The following is a 22,745-nucleotide window of genomic DNA, read 5'->3' as shown; positions in this document are numbered from 1 at the left end:
GATACTTCTACAATGGATGCTATGTTGACTCTGTCTCCATTTTGTGACGTGGCCGGCCAGTGATTTTTCCCGTTTCCGACACTGGACTGGATCTTGGAGGCCCTCCTCGAAAGGCGGAGTCAAGTACGCCAGGCCGTCATGCAGGTCATCGCAAACATCGAATGTCTTCGACATTTGGATTGCCCACCAGTCTAATATTCACCGAATTTTGACTCAACAGTACGAGCTTCTCAGAGGAATTGATAAGGAGGTTGAAAACACAGTTTACATCGATAATTTAGAAGCAGAGATAGAGGAAGCTGACATTTATGAGCACAAGATTATTCTAGAAAGGATCGAAGCAGAATATAAAATTGCGGAAATTTTAAAGGCTCGCCAGGATCATTTGGCATCGATAAGGCAACAGATTAAAATGGAAGCAGGAAGAAAAGTACTCTCTGTGTTTTGATCATCACAATCTAGCCAGTACATGCTGAACAGCAAGCTTGTCGCACAAAAGCTTGGTGAGTCCACCTCATGACAATAGAGGAACATGCTGAAAGCCAAAAAACTAACGTTCCCAATACACATGCTACCATCTGGAAGAAAAGCACCAAAGAGCTACGTCAACTTCGAAACACCCCTTCCAGACATTTCGAAGCTGCGTCAACATGCAGAACTCGTGAAAGTTTCGAAAATACAGCTCCACCAACTTAGGTGTACATGGTGGAAGATACTTCCAGGATAAAGAAGTGGAAATCTTTTGGAATACTAAAAGGCAACCCACCAGATCTTGATGAATATTTCACGCCAAAAACGGCAAATTCAGTAGTTAGCAGTCCTTATGCCTGAACAAACAAATACCTGATGGAAGGAAGTCAAGGTCGTTTCACCAAGTTATGGGAAATATGAAAAGGTCAACAAGGAAACAGCTTTCTGTCATACTTACTATAACCATCGCATTTAGAGTAAGCTAGAAAAGTCAAGGTCAAAAAGGCTGTGGATGGCACTGCTTATATTTATGCAGATGGGAAATGTCAAGACCATCAAAACCACTACTGAGAAAGCCCAGACCTAGGCAAAGGAACAAAGCTGATGCTTCCAAGGTGAAGGTAGCCAAGACAAAGCAATCAAGAACATTTCTGAGGAACAGCTACGTCAAAACTTCGTGGAAGAGTCCGCATAATGAATCTTTCTGCCAACGAAAACCTATCTCTGAAAGTACAAGTTCACAGACGGAGACTTTTTCGAAGGCACGAGCATGGAACGAGCGTGAGAAGCATCGATGAAAGATCAAGTGCAAGAGGAGACTCGAATGGCTCCACAAGCTGTGAATTGGAACTCGTAGGAATACGGTCAAACAATCAACGTGCATGGCTAAACTCCCTGCCCTTTTGTTTTTTTCTCCTCCTCCTCATTAGCGCACACTTACACAACCCGTGTGTTGAGTGTGCTTCATCGTCAGGCACCACTGTGGGGGAGTGGAAGATGTTTAATATTGTGTAGACGTCGAATGCCACTATCATCATTAAGATCAGATGAGTGTGCTTGAATAAAAAAAGAGGTCGTTGGTGGGCTTCGTCATGGGGATAACGGCTTGTCCCTTTCTGAACACAGGGCACCACATTTGCATTTTCTTGTCAACCTCTGTTTTTATGTAGGTCCACCAGTGTCTCTTATTCCCAGTTGCCTCTCACAAAGAGATTTGGCTGTAGTAGGCTTTCGGAGCAGTTTTTCATGTGGCTGTGGTGAGATGAGCTCTTGAAGGCAGTAAAATATGCATGCATTTCTTTTCCAGCTAGTTTCACAGCTTTTATGGAACTCCTTCTACAGTTTCAGCACGACCATGAGTGCAGCGTCACTCAGATTTAATATCAGTGTTGCCCAATCTTGTAACATACCCTGTGTTCTTGTTTGCAGGACCTGACCAAGGCGGCAGTGCTCATATTTGCCAACAAGCAGGACATCAAGGGCTGCATGACGCCGCGAGAGATCTCCGAGCAGCTCAACCTGACCTCCATCAAGAAGAATCGGTGGCAGATTCAAGCTTGCTGTGCACTGACAGGCGAAGGGTCAGTTTTACTTGTGCCAGCTTCGTTTATCATTCCAAAATGCATTACTTCACTTTAATTTTCTGTTCAGGAATATTTTATGAACTAAAGATGTGTAAATGTCTTGGTTGGTGCATTTTCCTTCTAAGCCTGCCCTAGATGCAAGCTTTCTTCCTGGCCCTGGCTTCATGAATTCTCTGGCCAAACTAAATTTGTCACTCTCTGTATGAAAGTAAAAGCTGCATGTTGTGTATTTTGCTGCTTCCTGCAGAGGCTGAAGCAGAATAATTTATTGAACGAATGGGTAATGCAAATTATCCTGTATTTATCGAATCTAGGCAGACCCACTTCTTAAAAGCACTCAATCAAAGTTCCCTGGTTGTACTCTCGCGCTGCAGCCCCTCCAGCGACGCACATTTTTTTCGTCCACTCCAAAGTCCTGCTCGGCTTGAACGTCGAACCATAACTCTCTAGCTAGGACAACTTTACCTTTATAAGCAGCACTATAATGAGACTGCCTGTTCGGCGCCGTTATGCTACGCCACTCACAGACACTTGCACAAAGATAAAAAATGTTGGCCTCACGTGTTCACTTGAGCCAGGTGTTCGCATGGCTACTCACGGCTGGTGGCGCTAGTAGTGCACCACTTTTCTAAGTGAAAAATGGCGCATTTTTCAGAATCCTCGAATCTAATCCAGCCCTGGAGTTTGGTGCAAAGAAATTTACAGTAAAAAAAAAAAGAACTAGCCTATATTCAAATAAATATGGTAGCTCCTTCTTATGGGCAGCCAGCATAGAGACCCTGTATCCAACACTAGTGTCATAATACACTCTAGCGGGCAGGACAAACACCATCTAGTGGAAAGTGCTCATTTTGTGACATCTAGTTCGGTGGTCACATCGAGGCATTGAGTTGCATCTGATCTGAACTTGCCGTAAAAACCGGAATACAGGTCGAATTTGTTGAAGGAGCACTGACATCAAGTTTCAAGATCGAGATGTGCCCATCATTCGATCGCTTGGTATGCATAGGTCTTCTTGGCCAAATTTTAACGGCATCCGTCGCGTGAAAGTTATTTTAATTCGATGTCAAACAGCGTAGAAAAGCTAAGGAGAAAAAACGGAGAATAGACTGCCCTGCGACATCGACACTAGTGCTACGTGTTTGGTGTGATACATTCCACAAATACCCTTTTGAGTGACAATGCCGTAGTAGCGATGACGTGTACGATCTGAGTGTTCTTATCGTGGCGCCGACTGGTGCTAAAGTGCAGAAACGCACTCGCCCATCGCGTCTGATCTTCGTCTCACCGGTTTGAATGATTTCATGAAATAAAACCATTTTTCATGAAATAAAACCAAATAAAACCAAGATAAAAACCATTTTTAAAAGAATGGCAAAAGAAAAGAGCATGATTAAACGTGTGCTTGTCGGTCAGCAAGCCAGTGAATCGTTTTGAGTTGCAGTTGTCTAGTTCGAAGCACGGTTAAGGGCAAAGAGGGTGTCTTTTCATATCACGTATGCGTTACACATCGACACAACCATAAGCTATCAAAAGTGGAACAGTGTATAGTCAGACATCATCGCTAACAAGTAGCACGCAGGTATCGTTCAATTTTAGTTAATCTGTAGACTTTGCGTCCTGGTAAAAGTGGTAATACCGTGTTAACCGCGATAGGCTGGGTAGGTGGGGCCATCTGGAGGCACAAAAAAGAACCTGGCAAGCAGGAAACATATTCTATTCCTCCGATGATGCTCATTCGCGATAGCTATAGTGCATTGACCCCTCTGCGTATACATGAATGCTTTGCACGCCAAAACACACCAATATAGCTAACTGAGACACATGAGCGAACATGGCTGCAGCGTGCAACTTCCGGCACCTCTTTAGTGCTGCTTGGAATGGCGTCCATTTCGGAATCACTGTTGTGCAAAAGGTCAATCGAAGCAAAATTTATTCGCGACGTCGCGAATCGCGGGGAATTCAAGCTCCAGACTATCGTATTGAACCCAAGTCGACACTTTGTACGGCGACGACAGCAATGCAGGTGACAAGGCATGACTGAATGTGTCTGCTTAGCAGACGAAATGTTTGCGGAGCAGCTGAGTTTGACTTCACTCTTTTCTGTGGAGAAGTGGTCAGCTGTGGCGTGATCTGGAGGTGGCCGCAAGGTAGCGCCACTGCTGGTGCTCCCAGCGCTAAAAATGGCGGGATTGCCGGCCGTTTTGAATAGTGCTAGATACCAGTGATATAAATCAATAGAAATGATAGTTATTCATCCCTCAGTTGCGTTTTAGGTCGCGTGTCGCTGCTATGGGGCCTATAGCTACTCGCTGACGCAAAAATTTTTGCATGAGTAAATTGGATGTCGGTGCTCCTTAAAAAAAAAAAGAACGCAATGAAAAGTCAATCCTCGTCTTATATACTGGTCATTGGCAGAAAAAAATGTGAAAGTCTTGCAACAATAGGCAGTTGAAGTCGAAGGCCTCCATTGCCATCGTGAGCATTAGCAGCGGCGCCATTGGGCAAGGCTAGGCAAGGCATACAGTGTTTCAGCAAAGCCATTTTGCATTGGTTATCAGTAGTCGGTATGATATTTTCTTTATTCATTTTCTCAGAAATTAGTGGTAGTTGACGACAGTTGCGAGAGGCTTTAAGAAAAAAAAGTTATCAGAGTATGCCGAAGCGCACGGCAACCTGGCGGCACAACGGGAATTCCATGCATCGGAGAAAAGCATCCGATATTGGAGGAGCTAAAAGCAGCACATCACATCCTGCAGCAATCAAAGAAGGCATAATTTTGTGGACAGACTGCAGTGCACCCTAAACTGGAAATGTTACTTACCGAATTCGTCCGAGAGCTGCGTGCAAGGTTGCTACCCGAAACAGCGAAGTGCATCCGTGTGAAATCTCTCGAGATAGTGCGCGACTCTGGGCTCACGAGGGTGCAATTCAAGGGATCGCCATCGTGGGTGTGCCGATTTATGAAGCGGAAGGAGTTTGCGCTGAGGCGGTGTCATTTTGTTTTTCCGCAAATCCTGTATCAGTAACGCTTTGGATGGAACGAAGGACGATGCACTCTGGGACGTTACTAGTGAAAAACAAACGTTGTCGGACACAAGTTCGGACTAGTCTTAGTGACAGCACTTTCTGGCCTTCTGGCGTTTAACTACATATGATTAGTGTCCAAATAATAAGAAATGTCACCACAGTGCAGCTGGTTGTGTCGTGCATTAGGTAAGTATGAGCCACGATACTTCGCGATCTTTAGAAATTTCTTTTTTAGAGGTTCAAAGTTCGGGGGCTCGACCTATATTCTCGTCCGACCTATATTTCGGTTTATATGGTAGTTGTGTGTCTGCTCTTCAAGTGGTGCACGTGCACATTTTGATGACTGTAAACAGTACTTGGCTAGGCATAGGGAGTATTAAAAAGCATTCGTGCAGGTGCGCTTTTGTTGACATTCAAATGCATATGGTCATTTTGGTTGTGCCAGGTGATATCAGCACATTCATTTGCATGCTGGTTCCTTACATAGGAAGCGTCATTAAACCAGCACTGGCACGAAGAAAACTGTGGGAGCAGAAGTATAATCAATGCAAGTCATTTAAAAAGATACTGACTTCCCGACAAAGCAAGTTATGTTCTAGTGCCCAAATGCGGGGTCTGAATTCAAATCAATTCAGTATTAAATAGTGCAAAAGATCGGAAATAGCGAGCAACAAACAGAGCACTCTAGTGTGAAATCATAAGAACTTTATGAAAGCTGGACTAGTTCGTATTCATTCATATTTTGGTTGGTGAAGCATTTACATGTATGAGGGCAAATATTAAGAAAAGCAGGAGACAGTACTTGACCTGTGCATGTTGATTTGCCACTCATCTTGTCCCACCCTTTTTGCCGTTTCATTCAAGTATGCCATCTTAGGGTGATTTCAAGGGAACAAGGAATTCCCAGTCTTCTGCTTTGCATTGGGAACAAGCAGAGAGAAAATATTCAGTAGCAGTGATCGTAGACTATGTGGAGATATCCCCAACACACTGTTTTGTGCTTGCTTCCTTGCAGCCTTTACCAGGGTCTGGAATGGGTGTATTCACAGCTGAAAAACAAGAAGTGATAGCAGCTGTTTCCTTAGAAACACAAAAACTGATTACGTGCTGTGATACGACCTAAGAGGGCAGCTGCGCAGCACCAGCTGCCTCCCATCTCTTCAGTCTTCAAACATGGACGGCATGTCGAGGAACAACGGCTTGCATTCCTCTCCGAGTGCCAAGACGTGCCTCGCCTCGTGCAGAGCTGGTGGTCGTGGCTGAACTACTGTTTCCACGACGACATAGCTTCCGTGGTGGGATTTGAGAATGCAAGAGACGCTACGGCAAGCAGGGCAGACGCAAGTGACGCAACCCTGTGACCCTGCCCGAAACCAGCGCAGGCCATGCGCCATTGCCGTGGTGCTTCGGTGTTTGTGCAAAAAGAGCGCAAGTGGATGGTGCGTTGCGTGCACGCAACTTACCTCTACATTTCCCTCATGTGTACATAAGAGGCACATCTCACTTGTTCTGACTGAGCAAAACTGTTTATGCTGCAAGTGATACTAGTGTCTGGTCCTAGGTTTTCCTCGTGCTGCAGGCGTAGCGTGCAATGTAGCAAGCTCTGTTGCAACATGCATGCGCATCTGTGCTGCTAATTCTAGGTTATTTTTTAATTATTTCACTTAACATTTTATGGCCTTTTTTTATAATGTGCTTATAGTTCGCATATGACTGCTGTTTGATTGCTTATTTGCTTTTGCCCTGTTGTAAGTAGAAGCAGCATTATTTACCCATTTGGGTGGCGACATTTAGACTGGCTCATCAGGCAACTGCACTAACCTTGTTGTGTGCAGTCCTGTTGTACATAGTCATTTTTAATAAGCGTACTTCACTCAGCATTCGTTTTTTAAAAAATTAACTGCCTGTTTCTGTACCTCATCAGCTTTGTTTTGCAAAGCAGACATCTATAGTATTTGAACAGTAATTAACGGGAGTCATAAATAAAAATTGATCCTGACATGCAAGCCTGCTATGATTTGCATTTTTCAATAGCGCCATCACAGTTTCATCTTGGTGGTGTTCTCGATGTACAGAAACTAAGATAAATTCTGTCATAGTTTTTGTTTTCATATGGCACATGTGTGGTTATATATTGTATGTACAGGCATGTTTTTTTTTTCTCTCGTGACACATCAAGACATACCCGGACATGCTCATGTGTCAGTGCTTACAGATTCGTGTGCATTGCATCAATGTTTTACCTTTCCATCATTTATAGACCTGTGAAGTTTTGTGAGTAGGTAGGGGTGCAGCACGCCGGTTTGCTATAACATAAAATCTTTTCTGCTCTGTAATGGTCTTGCATTTTTTTGTTTAAGTATGCTTTCAGCATATATTCAGCCACTTGATCATATGCCACATTTTGTCACGTACAAGGGTTATGCTATGAAGCTTCTGTCTCTTCAAAATATTTTCTATCTTGGCTGAAGGGAGTGCAGTAGCATGATGGAAGGCTTCAGTTGTAGACGAATGACTTGAAAGAAAAAAAAACCTCAAAACTGAAGTACCATATCTGCATCTTGGAAATTTTTGGACAGGGAATTTTGATGTTTTCACAAGGGGAGTTGTTCAGTCAGTGCAGCAAAATTGTCTTGTTTAGACACCTTGAAATCCTGTGCAAGCGCTCGTCTTTGCTGAAGGATAGTCCAACAAAATTTTCGGGGCGGGGGGGTTGCTTGGTCGCACATCAGATTTCGAGATAGCGGTGGAAAAGCCGCTAAGAATAAAGAATGCACAAGCGTGCCTCCAATGGAATCTTTTATTGAATATGCATGCATTCACTGTTGTCATTTGCATTCATCAAGCAAATGAAAACAGTGAATGAAGCAGTAAATATGGCAGCGGGGCACTTGCTCGGTCATTGGCGCATATTTCAGATCTCTCTTGAGAGGGGGGGGGGGGGGGGGGGGCTTGTTTGGGATATTATGGTAAGTATATGTGACACTTGTGGTTGACTGAGAGAGACTGACACAAAGGAAAAACAGGGAGTCTATCCTACACATGGGAAAGGAGGAATATTAGAAACAATAGGGAAGAAAGAGCAAGAGTAACAAAAACTAAAAATAAACGGTTAGTTTGAACACTCGCTACACGAATTCACACCGATATTCACAGGCGCACGTCAAGTCCAATCTTCTTCAAGTAGCACAATAGGGCCTTCGTGGCCTTGTACACGCACAACACCATGGGCCAAGATCCAAGGATTTTCCTTACTGATAGTGGTCTTGCATCAAGATGATAAAGTTTGGCTTCTAGATGACATCATTGAGTCATGTAGGATGGGCAGTGGTTAAGCAAAACTTGTGAAGTTGGAAAAGCAAGTAGGTGCGAGTGAAACTGCATCAGCGTACATGACTTAACGAGTCACTGCTTCAACTCGTGTGCCGAGCTGTTGTGATGCTCTCCTGTGTCGTTCAAATGAGAAATGTGCAGTGCAATGGATAACTGCACATTTATGTTGCGTGCCAAAAATTTACCGTTACAAGGAAAGCGTTCAGACACAGGTATAGTTAAAACTTCGATAAAACAAAGTTGGTAAAATCTGCATTTTACTTCTTTATATTACAAATATATTGTTATGAGAAGGAGAACGACTCGGAGGGATAGTCACCGATGTATTTAAAGCTGGTTAAGCGAGCAGCGCCAGGCACACAGATTAGCTCGTGCCAGTCTATCTGCTTTGTCTTCTTCAACTCCATGCACTGGCACGTAGCATGACCCCCGGCGGCGGAGGCACCATCCCGGTGCTTTAAAGGTCGTTATCTGATGCATTCTTGTAGGGCTTGATCCGCGAGACGTGTACAATATCACTGGACCGCATAGTAGATGATGATGGATAGATGGGGCTGATCTCGTAGGTGACAAGTGTTACTTGACGCAATATACGGTAGGGTCTCGCGTAATGAGACAAGTTTTTCTGATAGGCCCAGCTGACAATGAGGGGACCGGAGTAAAACGAGGGTACCGGGAGCGAAATGTACGTCTCTATGTTTCGCATCGTACTGACGGCGTTGGTTGGTCTGCGACGCAATCAGCCGAGCGCGAGCGAGCTGACGGGGGCATGATCGGCTCACGCAATCGCATTGCGGGCATACTCGCTGGTGGACGAGGTGTGAGCTGAGATGACTGTGTCCAGTGGTGAAGTCATCTCTCTTCCGTACAATAAGTAGAACGGCGAAAAGCCCGCCGTGTCGTGACGGGATGAATTATACGCGAATGTTGCGTAGGGTAAGGCAAGGTCCCAGTCTCGGTGGTCGGGCGACACGTACATAGCGAGCATATTTGTTAAAGTGCGGTTAAATCGTTCCGTGAGGCCGTTTGTTTGAGGGTGGTAAGTGGTTGTCAGTGTGTGTTGCGTTGAACAAGAACGCAGAATGTCGGCGATGACTTGGGATAGAAATGTATGGCCACGGTCTGTGAGAAGCTGTCTCGGAGCACCGTGAATCAATATAACGTGCCGTAACAAGAAGTCAGCGACGTCGGTTGCACAGCTGGTCGGTAGAGCTCGCGTAATAGGGTAGCGTGTAGCGTAGTCTGTAATAATGGCTATCCATTTGTTTCCCAATGTTGATGTGGGAAAAGGACCAAGCAGGTCTAACCCAACACGGTAAAATGGATCCGCGGGTATGTCAATTGGTTGAAGATGGCCAGCGGGTAGCAGCGACGGTGTTTTACGACGTTGGCATAGGTCACACGTGGCAACGTATCGGCGTATCAAACGAGCATGGCCTGGCCAGAAGAAACGGCGCCGGATACGCTCGTACGTGCGGGATACGCCAAGGTGTCCAGCCGTGGGAGCGTCGTGAAGTTCGGTGAGAACACAGCGGCGCAAATGCTTAGGCACAACAATGAGAAGGTCGGGCCCATCTGGTCGGAAATTGAGACGGTATAGCACACCCTTTTGAATGACAAAGTAGCGGACGGAAGCATCATTTGTGGAGGATTCCATACGGCTGATGATGTCAAGCAGCTCTGGATCACGCTTCTGTTCTTCCCCAGTATTAAGGAAGTCGGACACTGACAAGATAGAGTTTTCTGTGGGCTTGTCAGTGTCCTCAGGATCGTCGGCAGGGTACCGGGAGAGGCAATCGGCATCATGGTGTAGGTGGCCAGACTTGTAGACCACCGAATAGGAAAACTCTTGCAGGCGCAAAGCCCAGCGACCAAGGCGGCCTGATGGATCTTTCAGAGAGTTGAGCCAGCAGAGTGCGTGGTGGTCGGTAACTACCGAAAATGGGCGTCCGTATAGATAAGGTCGAAATTTCGCCACCGCCCATACAAGAGCCAAGCACGCGCGCTCTGTTATCGAATAGTTACGTTCAGGGGCGGATAAGAGGCGGCTGGCATATGCAATAACGCAATCATGGCCATGTTGTTTCTGAGCCAGCACTGCACCAATGCCATGCCCACTTGCATCTGTACGGATTTCCGTAGGGGCAGCAGGGTTGAAGTGTGCCAGAATCGGAGGGGTTGTGAGAAGAGCGACGAGAGTCGAGTACGCAGAAGCCTCTTCGGAGCCCCATGAAAACGGGACTTCTTTCTTGAGGAGCTGCATAAGCGGCCTCGCTATGTGCGCAAAATTTTTCACGAAGCGTCGGAAGTAGGAGCATAGTCCGATAAAGCTGCGTACATCCTTCGCAGATCGTGGTACAGGAAAGTTTTTGACGGCACTGATTTTTTCCGGGTCTGGTTGTACACCGTTGGCGTCTACTAAATGGCCAAGCACTGTGATTTGATGGCGTCCAAAGTGACATTTGGACGAGTTGAGCTGCAGGCCAGCGCGACGGAAGATTCCCAAGATGGCTGAGAGGTGCTCTATGCGAGTTTCAAATGTTGGTGAAAAGACGATGACGTCGTCCAAGTAGCACAAACAGGTAGACCATTTGAATCCTCTGAGCAGGGAGTCCATCATTCGTTCGAAGGTGGCTGGAGCGTTACAAAGGCTGAAGGGCATGACCTTGAATTGATATAGGCCATCGGGGGTGATGAATGCTGTTTTTTCACGGTCCATTTCATCTACCTCTATCTGCCAGTAGCCGGAACGAATGTCTATGGAGGAAAAATAGTGGGACCCATAGAGGCAATCAAGCGCATCATCTATTCGTGGCAGAGGGTAGACGTCTTTTTTGGTGATTTTGTTTAGGTGTCGATAATCCACGCAGAAACGCCGTGCACCGTCTTTCTTGCAGAATAGCACTGTAGGAGAAGCCCAAGGACTGCAGGATGGCTCAATGATGTCCTTGGTGAGCATTTTGTCGACCTCACTTTGGATGATGTGACGCTCGGCCGCCGACACCCGATATGGACGCCTATGAATAGGATGCTCATTACCAGTGTTTATGCGGTGGCTCATACCGGTAGCTTTCCCCAATGGACGGCCGCTGATGTCAAAAACGTCGATGTAGGACAGCAGAATCCGGTGGAGCTCATCAGTCTGCTGCGGCGTTAAGTTGGAAGCGATCATCGAAGTAATAGCGTTGTCGAAGCAAGTGGCAGATTGATGTGGAGCGTGGGGGTCAGAAGGGGCGGCCATCGCGAAAACATCTACCGCATTGTCTTCTAAGGTGCAGAGCAACGCCAAAGAGATCCCTTGTGGCAAAACTTGAGGTGTCAAGCTAAAGTTGACAACTGGGAGGCACGTAGAATTTCCTGCGACGGACAGAATGGTGTGCGGTAATGTAATGCCACGGCTTATGAGGACATCGGTGATAGGGGTTAGAACATAGTCACCGTCCGGAACTGGTGGTATCGAGACGAGCTCTATGTAGGTCAGTGTCTGTGGAGGGAAGCGCGCGTGTCTCGTTGTGCAGAGGCGACTCGGGCGTTGTGTAAGGGGTTCTGTTGCGGGCAAGTGTAGACGGAGCGTACTGGTCGAACAGTCTATGAGGGCAGAATGCGCGGACAGGAAGTCGACGCCTAAGATAACGTCGTGGGGGCGTTTATCAAGGACAGTGAAGAGAACAACTGTGTGTCGATCCGTGTCGATCCGCAATGCTCACACGAGCGGAGCACATTCCAACGATAGATGCTATTCCACCATCCGCAACACGGACGAACTGAGTAGTCTCAGGTGTGAGAACCTTCTTGAGCTTGCGACGAAAATCACTCGTCATCACGAAAAGTTGGGCGCCGGTGTCGACAAGAGCAGTGACATGTGTGCCGTCTACTTGTACGTCTATGAGGTTCCGTTTTGTCGGTATCGTCAAAAGAGGATTTTCGGTCAGTCCGAGCGATGCAGCGCCACCTCCGGGGGCTGCAACGCTTAGTTTTCCGTTGGGGAACCTCGTGGGAAGGCGGGGGAAGATGGTCGGCGGGACTGTGGAGAACGAGACTGGCGACGTTGGGGGGATGGAGAGCGGGAGTAGCGGTGTTCAGAAGCAGGTTCCTGGACAAAATGGTCGCGGCTGGTCTCATGGCGATAGGTAGGACGTGCATAGAAGGGACGAGAGGACGGTTGTGCAGGAGGACCCCAGCGACTTCTGCAATGGCGAGAAATGTGCCTGATTCTGTGATATGAGAAGCAGATAGGCTTGTCATCGTGTGTTCGCCATGCGGACGGATTACGGAACGTTGAGGAAGAGCCGGTCGGGAAGGGACGTGCAGGCGTGTATTGGGGCTGGTAGTCGGTGCGAGGAGGCGGTGAGATAGAGTGAATTCCCAAGCTGGCGATTTCCTGCCGGACGACTGCTTGAATGAGAGGCAACGTAATTGGAGGAGAGGGGTCAGGGAACGTTGATCCCACCTTAGCTGGAGCAGCCACTTCAAGCTCTCGCCTGACGATTCGCGTCAAGTTGTCACAGGTGTCTGGTGGATGATATGTGTCGAGACACAAGGACGTCGCAGTGGTGTTCGGGAGGCGCTGGAATTGATGGGAGATGCGTCTGCTTTTAGCTTGTTGGAACCGGCGGCATTCTTGAATGATCGCATCAACAGATGACACATTGTTGAATGCCAACAAGTTGAACGCATCGTCGGCGATACCCTTTAGGATATGCGCAACTTTTTCAGGTTCAAATATATTTTCGTCAGCTTGGTGGCATAGTGAAAGGACAGCCTGAATATAACCAATGTAGGGCTCCATGGGAGATTGTGCGCGAGTCAACTCATTTTTCGCAGCTTCATGACGAACAGAGATGTTACCAAAAAGCTCTCAGATCTTTTCCTTGAGGCTGTGCCAGCTTGTTATGTCATACTCGTGGTTGTCAAACCAAACACGAGGGGTTCCATCGAGATGAAAGTTGACGTTTGCGAGCATAAGAGTGGGATCCCACCTGTAAGTGGCGCTGATGCGTTCGTAGAGGCGTAGCCACTGGTCGACGTCGGAGCCCTCGCTGCCTGAGAACACGCCGGGGTCTTTGAGCGTGGGAAGCGTCACGAAAGTTGTTGCGGGCACTGGGTTGACAGGTCGGGCAGAAGGGCGGGTGACCGGAGAGGATGTAGCCGAGTCTTGAGTGGTCATGTTGTAAGCCGCGAGGGGGCGTCCGCTTCGGAGTTCCGTGGCGACGGCGGGGATCGCACAACTCCACCAAATATGTTACGAGAAGGAGACCGACTCAAAGGGGTAGTCACCGATGTATTTACAGCCTGTTAAGCGAGCAGCGCCAGCCACACAGATTAGCTCACGCCAGTCTATCTGCTTTGTCTTCTTCAACTCCATGCACTGGCACGTAGCAATATTTTCGTGTCTTGCTGCAAGTCATTGTTGCCGACTAATATATTGTCAACGTGATATTGCTTTAAATTTTTGCATTGCCATAAGGCAGTACAGAAATACTGAAGTCCAATAAGGCTACTACTGAACATCAATTTTTTTTAACCCGAGAGCGGGCAAACAGATTTACGTACATCTGGGTGCCATGCCGACGAAATCCATTTAGCGGCTTCAATACGGCATGTGGAAAAATGGAAGAGCACCAAATGATGCTTTCAGGCTTGGGTTGTCACCCAGAGTGGTACAACAATGAGTCCTGTGTCGCTGAACTGAACTTCCACCCTCCACCCAGTCCAATGAATGCAACCTCAAAACCCATCGATTAATATGTTATCATATTGGTCGGCTACTATACCTTGCAGCAAAATAAAAAGGTTGATTTGTACTATAACAAAGTAAAATGCAGATTTTGCCAACTTTATTTCATTGAAGTTTTCACTATACCTTTGTCTGATCGCTTTCCTTGTAACGGTAATTTTTTGGCACGTTACGTATGCAGTTCTCCGTCGCACTGCACATTTTCTCATTTGAACGACACAGGAGAGCATCACAACAGCTCAGCACACGAGTTGAAGCAGTGACTCATTAAGCTATGTCTGCTAATGCAGTTTCACTCCTACCTATTGACTTTTCCAACTTCACAAGTTTTGGGTAACCACTGCCCATCGTGCACAACTCAATGACATGGTCTAGAAGCCAGGTACAACTGCGCAATTAAAGTGGAATGGACAACACAAACATTGTGCTCTACTTGTGCCCACGTCTGCAGTTGTCAGTCAGTTGGCTCAACTTTCTGTTGGTCTGTGGAAAGATTGTTTACCCAAGGTTCAGTTGCTGTTGTTGAAAGAGAACTGACCACATCTACAGGCATTGACTTCTCATCCTTCTTCATACATAAAAGTCAGCGCTGCAATAGTTAGGCTGGTCCCACTGCTCTGCATTCGTGCCCGTGAAATAGGCGTTCATGCATGAGAGAGATATATGTATGGCACAGTCTATTGTTCTGGCAAGATACCATTTAATGCCATCAAATAAGCTTCTCAAACATTTAAGTATACCATTCTGATTAATACTCTGCTAGCTAGTGCTGCGGTTGCAACTTCAGGTTGTAAAAATATGAAAAAAAAAAAAAAACTCTTTACACTTTAGCGAGGACGGTATAATTTTGCAGCAAGACCTCCACATACAAGCAGCACCTTTACTAAAAGCTTGAAAATAAACACTGGAAAATTCAGCAGAAAGTGCTGCTGCTTGTTAGGACTCTGATGATGACAACAATGATCTTTTGCAGAATTTACTTGCATTGTCACCTGGGTGGTGTGCATCATTGCAGGTGTACCTTTGCAAGTACTACCTTGTTCACTGTAATGTGACTTGCATATGCCTGCATAACATTGAGCAGCTGTTACGGTTACATTATTTTACACAGGTTGCAGACTAAATATCCATTGCATTCCATCCCCATATTGGAACCAGCAAATTACAGCACTACCATTTGTTGTAGCAACGTGCTTCAAGTCTTCCTTGCTAACGTTCAGTCGATCAAAGTACCCCATGCCTCCTACATGTCGACGTGGCCAAATGATTCTTTCAGCAGTGTGGTTTTTCTTGACTTAATGCACCCTAAGCTTACGAAAGCATTGTGTCATCAAAGCTCGAACCTTACTCTTGTTCTGATGGCCATTCAATGAGTAGTCAAACCTTTGAGCTCCTTTCATCTCACCCTTGGCCAGTCCCTGAACTCAAGCCCCTTGGCAACTAGATGATATTCTGTGACTGAAAACGTAAGAGATTCATTGCTTTAACTGGGGCAATATTATCTCATTGCTCAAAATGTGACCGAGTCACATGATGTGGCCCTGGAAATTGGCCATCACATGAAGTATCAATGGACTCCAGGGCACTGAGGCCTACATCGAAATAAGCAAACTGATACAGAGGCAAAAATGGGCCGTGCGAATGCCACACTATTGTACATTTAATTCGCACGGCTGGTCATTAACACTGTTGTGTATACTCACTCACACGAAACTACTGCAGTATATTCGCCTTTATCAGATTGTCATCACGAATAGATCCATGCACGCACGTTAAAATACTGCCAACCATGAAAAGGTGCAATACGAGCTTACTGCACAAATTACGGCTTGGTGTGGCATTTACTTATTACCTACTCCTTATCGGATGTGCAGACAGTCTGAATTGTGAGGTATATGGCACTCCTGAGATCAGCGAACACCTATGTGTCTGCCCGTAAATTACCATGCAAAGAACATCAATGGCCACCTTCTTGTTCAAAATCTGTTGAGCAAGCATCGGACAAAGTTGTTTTGGAACCTCCACTTCATCATCAATGCAATATTCTGAAAGCTGTGAACAAACAAGTTTTGTTCACAGCTTTGGATGGAACCAGACGAGAGATTGTAAACTCTTTTTGGACGTTCAAGGTTTTGTTTCACCATTACCTCCCTCCTCATCATCAACACATTCTCTTTCCTTTTTTCCACCTCCTCCCTTTTCCTCACACTGAGTAACAGGTCAGAAATTGATACAGGCTGATTTTTCTGTTTTTCTCTCACATTTAATCTCTCTCAAGCCTGGACATGTCAGCTGGAGCCTGAGCCTGCAGAGCAGTTGGGTTGCAACTGGGACGAGCTTGTTTCCCACTGGAACTCGTCGCTTGCTGCAAGACCAGTTGGATGTCCAGTTGCATACCTTCGTCTGAATAGGTATTGCTCGCATCAATGAGCAAGCATGCTTGGCAGAAAAATATGATAAACAACTGGGAGCTGTTATGCTAATCCCGGGCAATTTATTTAATCCTTAATGTGCAATAAGATTCTCCACTCAGCCATTAGAACAACAGTGCAACCTCTTCAGGGGGAATCGTTCAATCTTATCTTATTGGCACTTGATTGTTCGGGGTGCGAAATTCTGAAATCGCATCAGTGTACTCAAAAGAAGGAAATCCTACTCATGGTGTGCAAATTCCAGGCTGTACTTTTATTTCTCCTACTTTCATGGAATATATTGTTACGTGAGTAACGAGACAAAGTATTGCGAATATATTCGAAAAATATATTTGCAAGAGCGGTTGCAGCACTGGCCAGTCTGGCTCCGAGCTCGAGCAACCAGCGAGCCTCATCTTCTTCGTCGGGCGCACACGCGCATTCGCACTATGGTTTGTGGCAGCCTACAGGTAGCATATAACCCCCGTCGGCAAAGGCGCCGTCTCGGCGCATCTAGATGTCAAGATCATTGGGCGAGTGGTACTGCTTCAGGCGTGCGACGTGTACGATGTCGCTGGCCCTAGGGGTGGATGAAGACGGCGAGGCAGCAGGAGTGATTTCATAAGTGACGGGAGTCACCTCACGAAGCACTCTGTAGGGCCCTGTGTACCGAGAGAGCAGCTTGTCAGACAGGCCAACGTGCCTGGTCGGAGACCACAGCAGAACCAACGAACCGGGCGAAAAGTGCACATCGCGGTGTCGTTGGTCGTACCGACGCCGTTGGTTTGCTTGGGAGGTCAGAAGGCGAGCACGAGCGGTTTCGCGTGCGTGGGCGGCCCGGCTGATGGCGTCCAGAGCATATTGTGAAGTTGGAGCTGCTGGTAACGGAATCGTCGTATCGAGGGGTAATGTGGGTTCGCGGCCGAACAGCAAGAAAAAAGGGGAGTAACCAGCCGTGTCGTGGCGCGAAGAATTGTAGGCAAATGTCACGTATGGTAAAGCGATGTCCCAGTCAGAGTGATCTGAGGAAACGTACTTTGCAAGCATGTCAGTTAGGGTTCGGTTCAGGCGTTCTGTGAGGCCATTTGTTTGCGGATGGTACGACGTAGTGAGCTTGTGGCGTGTTGCACAAGAGCGTAGAATGTCCGCTATGACTTTCGATAGAAATGTGCGGCCTCGGTCCGTGAGCAGCTGGCGTGGAGCACCATGTTGCAAGATCACGTCGTGTAGAAGAAAATCGGCGACGTCAGTGGCGCAACTTGTTGGAAGGGCGCGTGTGATTGCGTAGCGTGTGGCGTAGTCTGTGGCCACAGCTATCCACCTGTTGCCAGCAGAAGACAGAGGAAAAGGGCCGAGTAAGTCCAAGCCGACGCGAAAGAAAGGTTCAGTAGAAATATCGAGTGGTTGAAGGCGCCCAGCCGGAAGCGTCGATGGTGTTTTGCGGCGCTGACATTCCTCACACGCCGCGACGTATCTTCTGACGGACCGTGCCAGACCTGGCCAATAGAAGCGACGGCGAATCCGGTCGTATGTGCGGGACACACCCAGGTGACCGGCAGTAGGAACGTCATGAAGTTCGTGGAGTACAGCCAAGCGGAGGTGTTTGGGTATGGCAAGCAGCAGAGATGGGCCGTCTGGATGGAAGTTATGCCGGTATAATGTGCCATTCTGGAGTACGAACGAGCGATAGGATCGGTTCGATGGGGAGGAGTCGAGGCGCTCAATGATAGCTCGTAGGGCTGCATCACGGCGTTGCTCGTCGGCTATGTGGTTCAGTTGAGAAACGGAGCACACGCAGGCGTCGTTGTCAGGTATGGTGGCCGATGGGTCAACTGGATAGCGAGAAAGGCAATCGGCGTCCTGGTGCAGGCGTCCAGACTTGTATATCACAGAAAAGGTGTATTCTTGCAGTCGCAGAGCCCAGCGACCAAGTCGACCTGTAGGATCTCTTAAGGATGAAAGCCAGCAGAGCGCGTGGTGGTCGGTGACGACGGAAAAGTGAGTGCCATATAAATATGGACGGAATTTTGAGACCGCCCAGACAAGAGCAAGGCATTCTCGCTCTGTGATCGAATAGTTACGCTCTGCAGGTGTAAGGAGGCGGCTAGCATACGCGATAACGCGGTCGTGTCCCTGTTGGCATTGGGCGAGAACGGCTCCGATACCGTGACCACTGGCATCAGTTCGGACCTCAGTTCGGGCAGATGGGTCAAAGTGGGCGAGGATAGGGGGCGTCGTCAAAAGTGTTATGAGGTGAGAGAAGGCGGCAGCTTGAGTGGACCCCCACGAAAATGGAACGCCTTTCTTCAAAAGATCGGTAAGTGGTTGGGCGATTGCCGCAAAATCTTTCACGAACCGCCTAAAGTAGGAGCAAAGTCCCACAAAGCTCCGGACATCTTTGGCGGATTGGGGTACTGGGAAATTCGTGACGGCACGAATTTTCTCAGGGTCCGGTCTCACACCAGAAGCATCGACAAGGTGGCCCAGCACGGTAATCTGTCGGCGGCCGAAGTGACACTTCGAGGAGTTCAACTGGAGGCCAGCTTTGCGGAAGACGTCGAGAATGGCCGACAGACGCTCAAGGTGGGTCTCAAACGTAGGTGCAAATACGAGGACGTCGTCTAGGTAACACAGGCATGTTGACCATTTGAACCCGTGTAGCAGAGAGTCCATCATACGTTCGAACGTGGCGGGGGCATTGCATAGGCCGAAGGGCATAACCTTGAATTGGTATAGGCCATCTGGAGTGATGAAGGCGGTCTTTTCTTGGTCTTTCTCGTCTACGGCAATCTGCCAATAACCAGAACGAAGGTCGATGGATGAAAAGTAGCGTGCGCCGTGGAGACAATCGAGGGCGTCATCAATACGTGGTAAAGGATACACGTCCTTTTTGGTGATTCGATTTAGATGCCGGTAATCGATGCAAAAACGCCATGTGTTGTCCTTCTTTTTAACCAGGACGACGGGTGACGCCCATGGGCTTGATGAGGGCTCAATAATGCCTTTAGTTAACATCTTATTCACTTCAGCTTGAATAATCTGGCGCTCCGACGCGGACACGCGATACGGTCGACGGTGAATGGGAGCAGCATCACCGGTGTTGATGCGGTGCTTTACAAGAGAAGTTTGGCCGAGTGGGCGGTCGTCAAGGTCGAAGATGTCACGGTAGGAAGCTAGAAGGCGTGCGAGAGCGGCTGATTGCGCTGGGGGAAGGTCAGGGTCGATCATGGGACGTATTGACATGTCGAGGCATGTGGCATCGAGTGGGCGACAAGGAAAATTGGGGCATGCGTCGGCTGCGAAAGTGGTGACGTGATCATCGGCTAAGGACCGCAACGTGGCAATTAGGATGCCTTCAGGGAGGACTTGCTTTGTGAAGCCGAAATTTATGACGGGTAGACGGGTCCGGTTGGAGGCTACAGTTACGATGCAGTGAGGGACGGTGACGTCACGTGCCAGTAGGACATCAGGAATCGGCGTGACGATGTAATTCCCATCCAATACGGGTGAGGTCGTGGCGAATTCGGTGAATGTGAGGGCTTTAGGCGGTAAGCGGAGGAAGTCTGTGGCAGAAAGGCCGTGTTGAGGTTCAGGGTGAATATCCGGCTGAAGAGGAAGGTCTAAGCAAAGAGTACCAGCGGAACAGTCGATCAGAGCAGAATGGGTCGACAGGAAGTCCATCCCTAAGATGAGGTCATGAGGACAGTTCTGGAGCACCGTGAATAGAACAGGGATGTAACGGTCGGCGATGCGTATGCGAGCCGTACACATGCCAATGACAGGAACAGTGCCGCCATCGGCCACACGTACAGCTTCGGTAGCAGGGGGCGTGAGTACTTTTCTTAAGCGGCGACAAAGATGAACGCTGATTATGGATACATGAGCGCCAGTATCGACTAGTGCCGACAGAGAAATACCGTCCACGTGTACATCGACAAGATTTTTGTTCGTATGAAGCGTCAATGGAGGGTTTGGTTCAGACAGGGATGATGCAGCAATATTAGTCAAGGTTGACATGCTTTCAATGTGATGCATTGCGAATTTTTGACTTCGGACAAATTGGCTGTGCAACCCCAGAAGCTGTTAGGACTATGCACGTTGTCATATTGCCCAATTCACTGCTGTGAGAGTTCCACCATTTTTTTTACAACGTCCCGAATAGGCAGGTGCCCCAGAGTATGCATACTTTTTTTGTTTCCGTAATGATCACTTCACTTTAAATTTTACCTAGCACAATGCGACTAGTAATAGATTTCAATGGTATTGTGGGAAAATGCCTTTTATAACTTTGCAGCTCCAAATAGGGCAAGAACGCGGTGAGTGTTGGTGCATCTTAAGTTGGGGGCGAGTGCTGGTGTGGCTTTAGGGGTTTAAGCGCCCCTTTCGCTCGCCCGTGGTGATGCCCACGACGTAACACAAAGGCTTCGACACTTGAGCTACACAGCTAAAATACCTTATTAGTAAAAAAAAAGCCAATTGAGAATGTTCTATCACACACGAGGAAAATGGCCGATGTTCTCTGCCTGCACAGCAATGGCTTCAGAGCCTAAAAGAGTGCAGGAGTGTAAACAGAAGTTGGCATATTTTAGAGCCATTGCTACATGTGCACACTTGATCATTGTTAGAAAAAAAATGGCAGTGGCTTAGCTCAGCTATGCCAGGATATACGTAGCGTTAGCAACGGTTCAGCTGATTATTTTTAGCTTTCCAGATATCATGCTTACAGCTGTTCCAATGAAACACACACGGTATACGTATTATGTGGCACATGTATATTTATTTTGCCGGGCAACTACTTCGGGATCCGATGAGTTAAGCTTCTCTGCTCTACTGCACCGTTGAGCAGCATTTTCACTCTCCTTCTCCATGGCTATACCACAGTGGCAAACGCCAGTCAGAGGCGCTATCAAGCGGCTCCAGCGCAGTGTCAGATGGAATCTGCACATTGAAGGCGCGCGCGTTGGCGTCCATATGTCTACCAAGGATATGACGGCACTCCTCTGGAAAGCGCACACCGGCTGCGGCGAGCCGCGGGCGGCCGCGGCCAAGCGCGAGGGAGGTGCCGGCTCCGGTGCATGACACCACTGATCGTCTGCGCAGCGCATTGAATTGCGCGCACACCGGTGGCGCGGCGGCGGAGGAGTATCATTGCGCATGCGCAGACTAGTGCTACGCGAAATTGGCTCAGCGAGGCCAGTGTAGCTAACGCTACTCTGACATAACCATATAACGGTCACTATATGTGCTGATAACTAATACCAAGTAGCTCAGAGGTGTCATATATATTAAATTATAACACAAATTTTCTTTTAAAGATGACAAAAATGTTAACAGCCACAAGAGGTAGCAGCCAAATGCCTACCATCACAATCTCAAAGGCTGTGCTTTACCTTCAAAGTGAGTGCTGGCTGTGCAGACAAGTGCCAAAATTGTGCAATCGCTCAACACTACCAACTGTTGCTTCTGTCCAAATCGTATGTTAAGCAACGTCAGAAGCTTACAATGTTGCATTTTGAAGTGAGAACAAACTGCTATATTTCACCTACTATTGTGGATGTCTGGCGGGGAAACAATCAAGGCTATTATGTTTTCTGAAGTATGCACAATAAGGCTGTCAATTGCAATTGAGGACGAGTCATAATTGAGCAAACGTGGCACGTTCATGGTGCACACGATTATTAGAGGAGGTCAGACTCACCTATGCTTTCTGTCCACGAAGCAGTGGCTTTCACATGTAGTATCACAGTTAATACTGCTAGCATAGACTCTGTTGAGATACGATTGTTCAAAATGCAAACAGTATAAACCTTTAGTAACACAGTATACTATATTTACTTGACTGTAACGCGACCATGAATGTAATGCAAGGGCTGACTTTTCATTGAGTCCAGCAAGAAAAAAATGTATCATTTCGATATTTGAACGCAATGTAAGGGTTGAGATTAGGTAAACAAAATCTGGAGAAAAATTTACGTTCCATTCGAGTAAACAAGGCACGTTGTGAAGAGTATTTCTTGAACTGAAATCATGAATTTCTGTGATATGGAAAGAGTAAAGAATAGTGTATACACAATCAATAAAGCAAGCTGCGGTACCTGCAAACATAATTATTCATTGTAAATATAAAAAAAAAAAGGAGCTTCTGTTGCTTCTTTTGTCTCGCATAAACTATGGGTATAA

At 47.3% G+C, this 22,745-nt stretch overlaps 1 protein-coding gene across 1 annotated transcript in view; it reads left to right on the top strand.

Moving 5' to 3' along the window:
* The window catches only part of Arl5 (ADP-ribosylation factor-like 5), a 34,093-nt gene extending 26,673 nt beyond the window's left edge, over positions 1 to 7,420 (top strand). The window contains exons 5-6 of the mRNA XM_037430061.2: positions 1,900 to 2,051; positions 6,100 to 7,420. Coding sequence (XP_037285958.1) covers positions 1,900 to 2,051; positions 6,100 to 6,151 — 204 coding nt within the window. The 3' untranslated portion in view covers positions 6,152 to 7,420. The remainder of the gene's footprint in view (positions 1 to 1,899; positions 2,052 to 6,099) is intronic.
* The last annotated feature ends 15,325 nt before the right edge of the window (positions 7,421 to 22,745 follow it).

Source organism: Rhipicephalus microplus, chromosome 1 (assembly GCF_043290135.1).
Source record: "Rhipicephalus microplus isolate Deutch F79 chromosome 1, USDA_Rmic, whole genome shotgun sequence".
Classification (NCBI taxonomy): Eukaryota; Metazoa; Arthropoda; class Arachnida; order Ixodida; family Ixodidae; genus Rhipicephalus; species Rhipicephalus microplus.
The sequence above is the reverse complement of the archived record's forward strand: the minus strand, read 5'-3'. Positions and strand labels throughout refer to the sequence as shown.